At 45.5% G+C, this 12,793-nt stretch overlaps 1 protein-coding gene across 1 annotated transcript in view; it reads right to left on the bottom strand.

Annotated features, from left to right (window-relative positions):
• The window catches only part of ANKFN1 (ankyrin repeat and fibronectin type III domain containing 1), a 58,857-nt gene extending 48,988 nt beyond the window's left edge, over positions 1-9,869 (bottom strand). The window contains exons 1-3 of the mRNA XM_054170476.1: positions 9,836-9,869; positions 7,275-7,476; positions 2,218-2,428 (exon numbers count right to left, since the gene is read on the bottom strand). Coding sequence (XP_054026451.1) covers positions 2,218-2,428; positions 7,275-7,460 — 397 coding nt within the window. The 5' untranslated portion in view covers positions 7,461-7,476; positions 9,836-9,869. The remainder of the gene's footprint in view (positions 1-2,217; positions 2,429-7,274; positions 7,477-9,835) is intronic.
• Between the last annotated feature and the right edge of the window lie 2,924 nt (positions 9,870-12,793).

Here is a 12,793-nt window from a genome sequence, read left to right as displayed (position 1 = left end):
GATAGAACAAGAGGGAATGGCCTCAAGCTGCCATTGGGTAGCTTTAGACTGGACAGTAGGAAAAAAAAATTCAGGGAAAGAGTGGTCAGGCATTGGAATATGCTGCCCAGGGGAGGTGGTGGAGTCACCAAGCCTGGAAGTGTTTAAAGGTGGTTTGGATCCAGCTCTTGGGGCTAGGAGTGGACCTGGGCTTGGGGCTAGGTGCTACGGGTGAACCTTGCAGAGTAGGGCTCTGGGTTGGACTTGGTGATCCTGAGGGTCTGTTCCAACCTGAAGGAATGTTTCTGTGTTTCTGTGATTTTGTCCTAACAGGGCTGGTTAAGTCAGGAATCAAAGCAGAAAGACTGGAGAGATAGAAAGTGACTACTATCAGTTCCACAAGGGTGAAGCTACACAGAAAGCTGCTGTGAACCTTTGTTTTGAGCGCTGAAAACGACTTCTTGTGTTTTGCTCTTGAGCAGCAACTGTAAACCCTTAAGGTAAAAAAACCCAAAATAAAATAGCAACAACCCAAGCCCATCATTTGCTTGCTGCTGAGAACGTTTCATCCATTATTGCAATCAGAAAGAGCTGAAAATCAAGATAAGTGAAGTGGAAATTTGGTGGGTCTGTATTTTGAAATGGAAATGAGGTGGTTATATATTCATATTCCCTGTGTTCATAGGCATGTTTGCATTAATTACAGGAAATGAATACTAATTTATGATTGCCCCTGCTCGCCATCAGACTGCATTTATTTACAGATGAGGTCAATGAAAAATTAGTTTAGGCTTTTTTTTTTTTTTTACCCCATTTTTTTTTTTTTTACTGCTGTTTAGAACACTCAAGACTGTGTTTTCCTCTAGATTTGTCATGGTTAATGAATGTTGCTTCAGCAGTCAATCATGCACTCTAAATGCTGTCACACTTCTTTCCCCCCCCCCCCCTTTTCTTTTAAAGCCTCAGTCATGAACCATGACAGAAAAATAAACAAATAAATATAAAACCCAAAAAAAAAAACCCAACCAAAAAAGAGAAACACACCACACACACAAAACCAAACTCTTTTCACTGAGCAGCTACACTATGCAAAAAAAAAAAAGGGGGGGAAAAAAAAGGGAAAAAAATCTCCAGGGAAGGTTAAAGGAGGCCAGAATAAATGATAATATAAGTGCTGTGGACATAGAAAAGCAATAAAGGTGTACCAACACTGAGGGTCTGGCAGAAAAAAACACCCTCTACACACACACATACACACTTTCCACTGAAAGAACTGGCAATGGTAGTAGCCTCAAGGTGCAATTTCCTGGAGCACAGAGATTGACAAGCCAGCACTAAATGTTGTTAATTTAACTAACTTCAAATTAATGGCAGAGTCTGCAGCGGCCGAACCCCTCAAACACAGTCTCATTATAGCCTTGCTGGGAATGGCCTAAATATAGGCATTGACAGCTTAAAACAGATTGGCACACATCAGGGGTATTTTTAGACACCAGCAAGGCGTCAGAGTTGGTGTCATGGTAGAAGGTTGATTAATTGGGTTGGTAAAGTCACCCTCCAGCCCACAAACTGTGCAGGAAAAACACTCCTGGGGGAGTACAAAGGAGGTTTATAACTACAATGTGGAGCTCTAAGCAATATTGGTGTTCTGATCAAGAGGGAAGGTTGGGTTTGCCTGTCAATTTTCTCTGGTTCTGCAGAGCTCTGAAATTCTCTTGGATTTGGGGCTGTTTGAAGACCAAGAGTGAGGAGTCTGCAATCTCTCACTTCCATTAGCCACACCAGAACCTGTTCCTCGAAGGCAGCATAGCCAAAAATCAAAAGGATAGTTAAAACAGCCCAGAGTCTGGGCAACCTCTTGTCCTTACATTTTTGATGACAAACTCCATATTTCACACTATAATCTTTGAAGCTCTCTCTCAGTTCCCATTTCCATCTTTCTAAAGGTGTTTTTTCCCCCCTCAGTATTGATATTAACTCAGCTGCCCCACGGTTACTCACATTAGAAACCCAACCAGATTCATCACTTGGTGTGTCTGACATAGGGAACAAAAAGACCTAGTGAGCATTCAACAGGCTGCAAACACCCTCCTGCAGGATGGTACTGTTGGGGTATGATCATCTTCATGGTCAAACCAGTCAAGTTTTGTGTGTAATGGAATGAATGCCCCAAACCAGCAGTAAAATAAACCTCCTCCAGGCCTTTACCTACAAGTTCAGTTTGTGCTCTTTACTTACAGTGTGGACTTTCCTTGGCCCCAACGTGCAGAAGTGTCCTAGCAATGGGGACGTTGTTGGTCAAGATGGCAATATCCAGAGGAGTCAGTCCCTCACTGTTTGGTGTGTTCAGGTCCAGTTCCTCCAGGGTGTATTGATAGAGAAGAATCTGAACAGCATCCAGATCTTGCTGTTCTACAGCCTCAAACATAGCTTCATTGCACTGGAAATTCTGTGTGTCAATGCAAGCAGAAAGCCAGAAGCACATTTCAAGTATCGGCGTTTTACAAACAAAGAGAGAAAATCTGTGTTTTGTGAGGTTGCCCCAGCTTGGGCTTGTCTAAAAATATGGGAATTGTTTGCAGGAAAGACGAGTTTGGTCTGCTTCTGGAGCTGTGCGCTTGAACCTGTCTGTGGGAAGATTCAAGTGAGGTTCAAACCCATACCCAGCAAGCCCATAGTTACTTAGCCATCTGTCCTGTAAGCAAACTACCTGAGCAATGGTAATGCTTGCAGTGTGAAACTGGAGGGGTTTTTTTTGGCAGAGTCTTGGACTACTGAGTTTTTCAAATTAAACATTTAAATTAAAAATTTACCAACCCAGGTGGATCAAAATCCTGGAGAAAAAAAACCCAAACCTTCACAGCTCCAGGGTGTTCCATGCAAACACTTCAATAATTTCTAGATGCTCATGGGTTTGCATTTCACTTGTAAATGTACAGTCCCAGAATCACAGGATGGTAGGGGTTGGAAGGGACCTCTGAAAATCATTGAGTTCAACTTCCCTGCCAGAGCAAGATCATCTAAAGCAGATCACACAGGAATGCATCCAGGTGGGCTTTGAAGGTCTCCAGGGGTGGACACTCCACAACCTCTTTGGGCAGCCTGCACCAGGGCTCTGCCATTCTCAAAGTGAAAAAGTTCCTTCTCATGTTTAGATTGAAGAACCACTGGCCATCCACTTAATAAATAAATTAAATAATGAATAATGAGGAATAATTAACTAAGTAGAAATGAAATGAAAAAGTCCTGACTGGCCTGAAAGTGTCTGCGGAGAGCAGAAGCACCCAAACCCAAGCACATCCATGGCACCAAGTCTCAAGCAGAGAGAAGCATTGAAGCTTTTCCTCCCCAGTGTCAAGCAGATAAAAGAGTGGTGCAATACACAAAGAAATCTGTTGCTTGTTAATTGGGCTGGGGAGAAGCAGGTGCAGGAGAGCAGCACTGCCTGCAGGTTTCTGTTATGAGAACATCCTTCTGGAGCCTTCAGTAATGACATGGTCCTTGGCAAGCTTCTTTAAATTCTCTCCCAGTGTCCCATTGCTATCATTACCCAACAGGTTTTTTGATTCTTAAGAATGAATTAGAGGAAGCAAGAGGCTCAGCTAAGCAAGGAGGGCTCAGCATGGGATCACAGACAGGAACTGAGATCTATATGGACATCTGGTGCCAGTGGGCATGCTAAAGATCTGCATACAAGAGAGAAACAGAGATCCAGGTAAGTGAGGTGAGCTCCCTTTCTGTGCCCTGGAACCCACATGGAGGGAACAGAAGAAATTATTCTCTAATTATGTATTCTTTCTGATGTGAAATAAACCAGATAGGATGGGGCCTTGAGCAGCCTGGTCTAGTGGAGGGCATCCCTGTTCATGGAAGGGGTGTTGGAACTAGGTAAGAACTAGGTAATCTTTACAGTTCCTGTTCTCCTTTGCTCCTTGAAACTTTACTGTTAGGGATGCAGCAGTGTGACCTTACATGTTTAGAAATGCAACATCATAGCATGTCTTCGGTTGGAAGGGACCTTGAAGATCATCTACTCCAATCTCCCTGCCACGGGCAGGGATGCCTGGAACAGGCTGCACAGAGAGGTTGTGAAGCCACCTTCACTGGAGATTTTCAAAACCCACCTGGATACGTTCCTATATGCCCTGCCCTGGGTAATCCTGCTCTGGCAGGGGGGTTGGACTGGATGATCTTTGAAGGTCCCTTCCAACCCCTAAAATTCTGTGACTCTGTGACCAGAGCCTTCTGACTTTTAGCTCAGTTGCACTGACTGGACAACCTTCTTCTCCCCTGAAAGAGCAAACCCATTGAATTCAAAGAGAAACTGAATCCCTTGTACAAGTGATCAGGTGAAGTTCAGGGGCAGTTTCACGTTGCCGATTCCTTGACTCAGCCCTGCAGCCTCTAATCATTAGCTAGACAGCTGTGCTCTGTGATTAATTTCTTTAGGTGTTACTCTGATGCACAAATGTACATACTGAAAAGGACTACAGTATTGCTTTGCAGTAAGTAATAACCCTGTTCCAGTAAGTGATTCAGTGCTGGAGTGTTTAGAAATGCAATCTTCTGTAGCTTAATTAAAATGAAGTGCCCCTTTCAAGCTATTTGCTCTAGGTTTGACTGAAAAAGTCCACTATGTGTTACTGGAGTTGGAAAAAAACACGTTCAAGTTGTTTCTGCAAAGGCTTGTTTTGATAAACATCAGCTCAAGAATAAAGCTATTCTGGGGCATTGCTATGTCTGCAGCAAGACAACAATTTACTGAATGGAAAGTGTTGCACAGCAAGAGAGAATGGAAAGAAAACTCTTCACTAGCCAAAGCTTGAAAGCAAACAAATTCGAACAAATGTTGTTCACTTGTCTGGAGACATGATTTTAGTCTTTGACTGAGCTCTGCAGCACAGAAACTCAGTGATTAGAAAATACACCAGGCAGCAACTTGAGCTGGAACCTCTCCACTGCTTCACTGGTGGCTTCCTTGCTGTTTATTTCTAGAGAAAGCTGTGAAAACAACAGGCAGAAAGGGGTCCAAAGCCTCTGGAGTTCAGGGGAAGTCTGGTCACCTACTGCTGTGGACAGGGACTGGCAGTACCTAGAGGAACTTCTGCTCGCTGTAGCTCAGCAGTGACAAAAGCAGTGTTGGTCCCATGACTGTGGTGGGAACCAAGTGAGCACAGGGAAGTCTCTGCCTCATGAAAACCACCAGCCACAGCACAAGGGAAAATCCACTTTGCTAGGTACCACGACTGACTGAAGAGACACTCCCACTGTCTGTCAGAGTGGGACTGAAAAGGGAGAGAGGAGACATTGTAAGGAGTTAGCTCTGTGGATAGCAGGACCTGAGCCTCAGAAGCAGCATACTGCTCCTCAGTCCCTGGGCTATGCTTGTTTGCCATTTCACATTAGTTAAATATGACAGAAGCCCCCATGCTGGAAGGAATATGTAATTTGAAATGTGTGTTTAGGGAAGCCCTGGACAGGAGATATGCTAACAGACTGGCATTCATTCAGTCCACATGTCAGCCTGCTCTGGCCTGGTCCCCAGCACTACTTTATCCTCCTCTCCTGCACTTGCTTAGTCACACAAAAGCTTAGAATTGAAGAGAAGAAGGTAAGAACAGAATCTTTTCCCACAGCTCATACTTGGAGGTCCAAATTCAAATGATCCCCAGGAACTGAAATCTAGATGCCCACTGCCCTAAAAAGCACAGCTGCTGGCTACCCTGCAGACCTGCTCTCCAGCTATCAAACCCTGTTTGAACTTCAGGCTTCTCCTTCTGTTAGGCAGTTGGCTCTGGTGGAGCTGAGAGGAAGGAGCCAGAATCCCTTGCTTCCTTCAGGCCATAGTCTTGCTTCACAGGACAGAGACAACAGCTTCTTGACTTTCCAGCACCACAGGACTGCACTTCAGCTTAGCTTCCCCATGGGACATGCATAGGTCCTCTGACTTCAGGGAAGGAGTGATCCTAGGGGACAGGATCATCGAATTCATGATTTTAAATTCTTGCATATGATTTGTCTCATATGTAACAAAGATTTGTGAGTGTGAAGGAGTCTAGAGAGTGCTTTTTAACTCCTGAAAAAAAAATAAAAATTTGTTATTTTCTGTGCCAGCCATATTCAGAGCTTAGCACTACACTGTGCTAAGCATCTGCTGTAGTGCAGCAGTGATGGTCCCAAGAGGTGGCTCCTGCTGCATTCCCACACACTACCATAAGTCCTTGTTCCTCAGAAGTGGAGAGGAGTTTTTTACTCCCTCAAAATAGTGCAGAGAAGCTGAAGGATGCCTGCTCTTCCTACTTACAGAAAAGGGGATATTGTTTTGTGTTGGCAATATCAGCAGCAGGTTCATCTTTCTCCAGCAAACAGAAAAGATGCTGTTGTGCACAGCACTTATGCTGAGCCATTCTCTCAGGTACGCAATCTGTCCTTCACCATGTATGTGCTGGAGCTCGTGTAGCTTCAGCAGCACTGGCAGAAACAGCAGCACTTAGAAGTGTTGATCCCAGCAACCTGTACTGACACCAGAGTGCTCAGCTGTCCTCTGTGGAAAGGAGCAAGCTGCTGATCTGCTTTTCCCGTGGTCCTACCTAGTGACTCTCACCCCAGCGTGTGAACAACCTGGCAGATATCTGTCACAGCATGGAAGCTCTGCTTGCTTTTTTTAAAAACTGGGAGCTTCTGTTTGAAAACTGGGAGCTGCTTCTGGTGAGACACTGGAACAGGTTGCCCAGGGAGGTTGTGGACGCCTCTTCCCTGGAGGTGTTCAAGGCCAGGCTGGGTAAGGCCAGCCTGGTCTAGTGGAAGGTGTCCCTGCCCATGACAGGTTGGATCTAGATGTTCTTAAAGGTCCCTTCCAACCCAACCCATTCTATGGTTATTTGATTCTATTAAAGTTATCTTCAGCTTTCTGAAAATGCTTTCTTCATTTCGTGGAAGAAAAAAGGTTGTCTGTGTGAATTTAATCCACATTTTGTCACATTAATGCCAAGTTATGACCTTACTCCTAATCCAAAGCATCATCACTTGAGCAAGGCAGCTTTTCTTTAGCCTTCAACAAGCTCAGAGTATTTTGACTCAGGATAATCATAGAATTATTAAAGTTGGAAGAGACCTTTAGGATCATCAAGTCCAACCATCACCCAAATAATAAATGGTAAGACTGAGAAGAATCACAGCACTGCTCGGGGAACAGACAAAGCGAGAGAACAAGAACTGTAGAGATTAAACCAAGCAGGGTGAGGAGATATTAACAGGATGATAAATTGGCCATTTGATAAAGGTCAGGCAGCTACCATGGAGGTCTTGCGGAGGCTGAGGCGGTCGGAGCGAGCTCTGAAGTAGGCTTCATCGAAGGAGGTGTGGCTGCCCTTGAGCTTCTCGGAGAGGTTGCGGTAGAGGCGCTTGGCAGCGTTTGGAGAGGACGGCATGCTGCCCTTCTTGCTCTGCAGCAGGCTCAGGTTGTGCATCTGCTGGGTCATTTTCAGACAGGAGCTTCTAGAAGAAAAGCAGCAGCTCTTTAACAAGGGTTTGCCAGGCTAACGTCATAGATCAGAGCTCTCTCAGGCTGAGGGAGCTGGGGTTGTTCAGCCCGGAGAAGAGAAGGCTCTGGGGAGACCTTAGAGCAGCCTGCCAGTACCTGAAGGGGGCTACAAGAAGGCTGCAGAGGGACTGTTTGCAAAGGCCTGGAGTGATAGGATGAGAGGCAATTTCCCACATTACTCTGTGCTAGCAAACTGTGTGCTGCACAAGCATGGACTGTGCTCAGTGAGCTGGGTGGATTCTCTTTCTCTAGAGGCTCAGAGCAGTCTTCCTCACTCAGGAGGTATGGCTGGGTTCATAGTACTTCGTCATCTCTGACCCCATCATGAGCTGCTACAGATGAACCCACACTGAACTTGCATCCAATGTTGACATGCAAAGGAGAGTCCATTGCTACAAAGAATGTTTTTTAGATAGAATTTTGAGGAGCATTTGGCAGGAGAGGTCCTGTTGTGTAGCTGAGACACCTAAGGCATTGTGTTTTAGCAACGAACAGCTAAAACAAAAAGCCTTTCTAGGCTCTGTTGTCAGCATGAGGCATATGTGCTTTTTTAGTTTAAGCCACCCATGCCCAGCCATGTCCAGGTTATTGCAAACAAAGACCTTACACTGTTTTACAGTTAAAATAATCACTATTTCTAGCTTGCTGTTTACTGCTGAACACTGAGTAGTCTCCTCCCTCAGTGGACAGGCACTGGCTCTATGTATTGTGCAAATTTATCCTGCTTTGCCACCATCCATTTAGACTGCAAACTCTTCCAGGAAGGACTGCTCCTCTCTCTGAGACTGCCTGGCCTCACAGGAACTCCACATTATCTCATAATCAAACAATACTTTCTATGCTCTATGATTACAGCAAATTTTCCATACTAGGAAAAACTGAATTACTCTTGAACTCCCTGGAAATACTTTGTGTGGGAAGAGTTTTGCCTTTCTGAAGGGAAACTAAGGATCAGATTTGACCCAACTGCAAGCACAGGAAACCATCCCCAAGGTTTTTGAAGTGAAAAGGTGAAGAAAATGCACAATTTCTTCACATTTCCTCTTGCCCTGCCAAGAGGGTGCAGGCATTTCTAAGGCAGACAGTGTCTCTCTCAAAGACCTCTTGGTTGTTACAGTAAATCTGGCTATACTTTCTGATTACCTTTTCCTAGAATATAGCTTTAGATTCTTTGTACTGTGACACAAACCCTGTAACTTTCTGTCTTTGTGGTCTCAGCCTCCATCTCAGAAAAATCAGACTGCAGGAGCAGACTCTAATAACTGTGCACAACCATAAAAGACTTCTTTACTAAACACTTGCCCTGCTGCTCTGCACTTGCAAACTTATTGGGTTTTATTGTTTCTTTTAGGACAATGTCCTCACCTCACTGAGCAGGTGAAACCCTGAAATGTGCATTGTCTTCAGTGAAATCAGTCTTCCAGCTGAAATGGACTCAGTCTGAGGATATGGCATTGTCACAACTGGTGCAGTATATTAAATGCTAAAGGAACTGGTGATGTCCAGAAACTTCTGCCTGTAGAAGTCTCTGCACATACCTAGCACAGGTCAGAATGAAATAAGGACATCTCGGTGTGGTTTGAGGCAGCCCTGTGTGACCTGACAGCAAGGCAGGTACTACAACAAGCAGAAGCTTATAAGGTTTGTCAGGAACATGTAGAGCTAGACAGGATAATAGCAGCAGCTCCCCTCAGAATCAGTCACAATGAACAGTAGTTTGCGTTTCCAAGAATTAAAAACCACAAAATGAAAGTCTTGTGGCAGTTTTCTGGGGAAACTTCTACTGCACTCCCCTGGAAACAGCCACCCGAAGTCTTCCTTGTGTGCTGTCACCCTGCTAGAGCAGGTATCAAAGCAGGGATCCAAGCCTTCCAAAACACATTTCATGCTGCACATGCTGTAGCTTAATCTTTGCCATCAGGTTTGTTTGGGCTTCTAAGCACCGAAGTCACCATTTCATTCCCCAGTGCTTTAAAAGTCAAAGTCCAATACAAATCAATGTTAGTTACCCTTAAAAAAGCTCCCCTCCCTCCCCCCCTTTTTTTAGATTGGCAGATACCGACCTAATCTTCATGTCCTTTTAAAAACACACTGCAGAGAGAGGAAAAAGAAATCCCTGGGTCCTTGTGTGTTGTATGTGGCACAGGCATGCTGCAGAGTGCAGGCAGGTGCACTCGTAGAGCACTTCAGATTTGAGAAAAGCAGAGGAGCCAAGCAACCACTCAGCACTGTGTGTGTTCTGAAATATGCTTGTGAAATGATATGATGTTGCTAATTAAGAACATATGCATTAAAGAGTTAAATTTGACTTACCAGCTTAGGCTATCCAAGGCAAAACATGAGCAAGTGGCTGGGAATTGTCCAGTGCCTTCATTCAAGGAGTCACATTTGGCTTTGCTGTCTCTGCTGTCTCAGCCTCTGGGCAGAGTGAGTAAACCTCTTCCTTACACTGCATGAATGATCAGATAAGGAAAAGCTGGTTACCAGCAATTACCAAGACCACCGATAAGATCTCAGAGCAAAACACTATTGGTTGTCTGACAGGTAGAAGGTTTGGTGCCTTGACTCTGCCCTAGCCCCCCCGTGCAGCTCCAGCAGTGACTGATGCATGAAGCCTTTGCATTTGGAGTCGACAATGCCCTGACATCTGTGAGCTTTTAGCTGTGTCCCTTCAAACTGATCAGCAGCACAGGCTTGCCAGTAGGAAAAAACAATAATTGCTGCCAGAATAAACACAACTCTGATTGCAATTAATTTGCCATGAAGTAGGAGCTAAAAGACACTGCTGCAGCCATCTTCAAGCAGTTAGGTTTATATGAAGCCAGTTAAGGGGGGGGCGGGGGGGGAGAGGGCGCTGAGGTGGGGGGAAGAAGGAATCCCAGTCCTGCACTCTGTCCAACAAGGCATGTTGCATGTGATGTATTGTTGCTCCTTCTCAGGCAAGCCATCAGTCCAGCTGCCTGCAATCATAGCAACAAAAGCAGCAACCACCGCCAGAGCTGTGGGACATCTGCATCAGCATCTGAAAACTCCCAGGCTGAACAGATTTTGCTTAGCAGAGATGATTAAATAAGAAAACCTATATTTTATTGATGCCCAGGTTTCAGCTAAAGCAGCTCCAGTAACACCTGCATTAAAAGCTTCCAAAGCAGTAAGCTGGTGATGTGTCAATGTTTTTATATTACAGGGGGGATAAAATAAAACCCAAACAAAAAAAAAAATCCAGATGCTGTATGCCACAGAAACCTGCAAAGATGTTTCAAAGTCAGCATAGGGAATAACCACAGCCAGACCTAGAATTCCAAAGGCACACAGGTGATAAACAGGAATCCAGGAAATGGTGCTCCTCACTGGACAGTCCTAGAATCACAGAATGGTCTGGGTTGGAAGGGATCTCCAAAGGCCATGCAGTCCAACCCCCATTGTAGTAAGCATCCTCAACTAGATCAGGCTGCCCAGAGCCCTGTCGAGCCCCACTCTGAGTATCTCCAGGGATGGAGCCACAACCACCTCCCTGGGCAACCTGTTCCAGTGTTCCACCACCCTCATAGTAAACAACCTGTTCCTAATATCCAATCCTAACATCCAACCAAGTCCACTGGGTTAAAACGGTGCAACCAGAGCACTCCAGTGCTGCTCTTACACTCTACTGAAAAAAGAAGATCACTGGCTTTATTCAGATGTGATGTTTCATCCTTTGGAAACATTGGAAAACTTCCCAAAGCTGGTAACCAGCCTCATTTCCCACCCTTCAAACCTCAGCTAAGGGTGCTCAGACCAAGCAGTGTCCTGTTACCAGAGCAGCTGAAGCTAAAACCCAGTCCTGAGTCTGGCATTTGAATGCTGTGGGACTTGAATTTAATCTATAGTCTTAAAATCCTTCTGGGTAGAGACCAAAACATCCTGGAGAGCTCTTCTACCTGCACACATCCTTGTGTGTGTAGGTAAACATTGCATATGTGCCCATTTCAAACACATGAAATGCAGCTACCTACGTGTTTTGCCTACATCTAGTTCTGGATGCTTGAGAAGGCTCAGAAGACCTACAGAAATCCACCCCCTGGGTTCGGGGTAGAAGAGAACCACAGTAGATATGCAAGCAGGTCTGTTAGTCTGATATTGAGCAGAAACCTGAATGATGATCCCACTGGAAGGCTCAGAGGTGTCAGCCATGCATTACTTCACTTGCCTGCATTTCATACTCAGCAGCTGACCAGAGTGTTGTGGTTGCTGCTCCATCATCTGTTGTGATGGATTTTGGTTGCACCTTTGCTCACCCTCATTACCTGCCTGGCATGGCACAGCACAGCACACATCCTCAGCTGCTTCCAGCAGCTCTCAGGTACAACTCAAGATGTACTTTTAGTGTGATGTTTAGTTTACAGAAGCCACTCAAGCTGGCTGATGACATTTACCCAAACATTCGTTCCCCCTGCTCTGAGCCTCAGACGCTTGCAGCAGTCCAGCTGCGCATGGTGTTCACCATTCATTCCACCAGGCAAATACTCTTCCTTTCCTCTGGAACCCAGCAACATTTCTGGGCTAAGGAAGGCTCTTCTCTGGCGTAGCTCAGGAAGCTGTTCTGTGCTTGGAGGGCAGCTGGAGACGCTCCTTTTCGGTTCGTCAATCAATAGGTGGCAGTGTCCACCCAGCTCTTCCAAGCCCGATGTGGTCTCTTGGAGCAGCCGCTCCGCACAGGTACTGCCTGGTCCCATGCACAGGATGTCCAACCTTGAGTTGCAGATGGATGCTTGGGTAGCAGGCATGTCCTCCAGAGCCAGCAAGCAGCCTTCCTCTGTTCGATACCACCTCACATTTCAGCACTGTGCTGTGAAAACCATTTGGTGGCCCAGTAGTGGAAACCAGGTGGGAAGTTTGAAGCAAAGAAACTGCACCCCAACCATTTGGGATTTGCAAGCTTTACATGGAGCCTGACTGTGTTTCCTAATCAGTGAGAAAGCTGTCAGCATTATTAGAGACAAAGCTGTATTTCAAACTGCTCATCATCCCCCTGAAAGAACTGTATCTGATTCAGTGTCAGATCTGACCTGCACACTGCTGCAGCAGGTCAGATACCTGGCAAGGAGGTCTCCAGCCTCCATCCCAAAGTAGCAAGGCCAGGCCAGCTTTGCCTGGCATCTGTATGTGCTCTCATTTTGGAAATCCAGGACTGGAGAGGTAGTTAGAGTGACTCTGCTCCTCGAAACAAGACATTGAGGTGGTTTTTCTTCATGCAGTCAAAGCTACACAGTGGGAAAGGCAGAAAAACCC

The sequence above is a fragment of the Dryobates pubescens genome, chromosome 20, assembly GCF_014839835.1.
Source record: "Dryobates pubescens isolate bDryPub1 chromosome 20, bDryPub1.pri, whole genome shotgun sequence".
In the NCBI taxonomy this organism is placed as follows: domain Eukaryota; kingdom Metazoa; phylum Chordata; class Aves; order Piciformes; family Picidae; genus Dryobates; species Dryobates pubescens.
The sequence above is the reverse complement of the archived record's forward strand: the minus strand, read 5'-3'. Positions and strand labels throughout refer to the sequence as shown.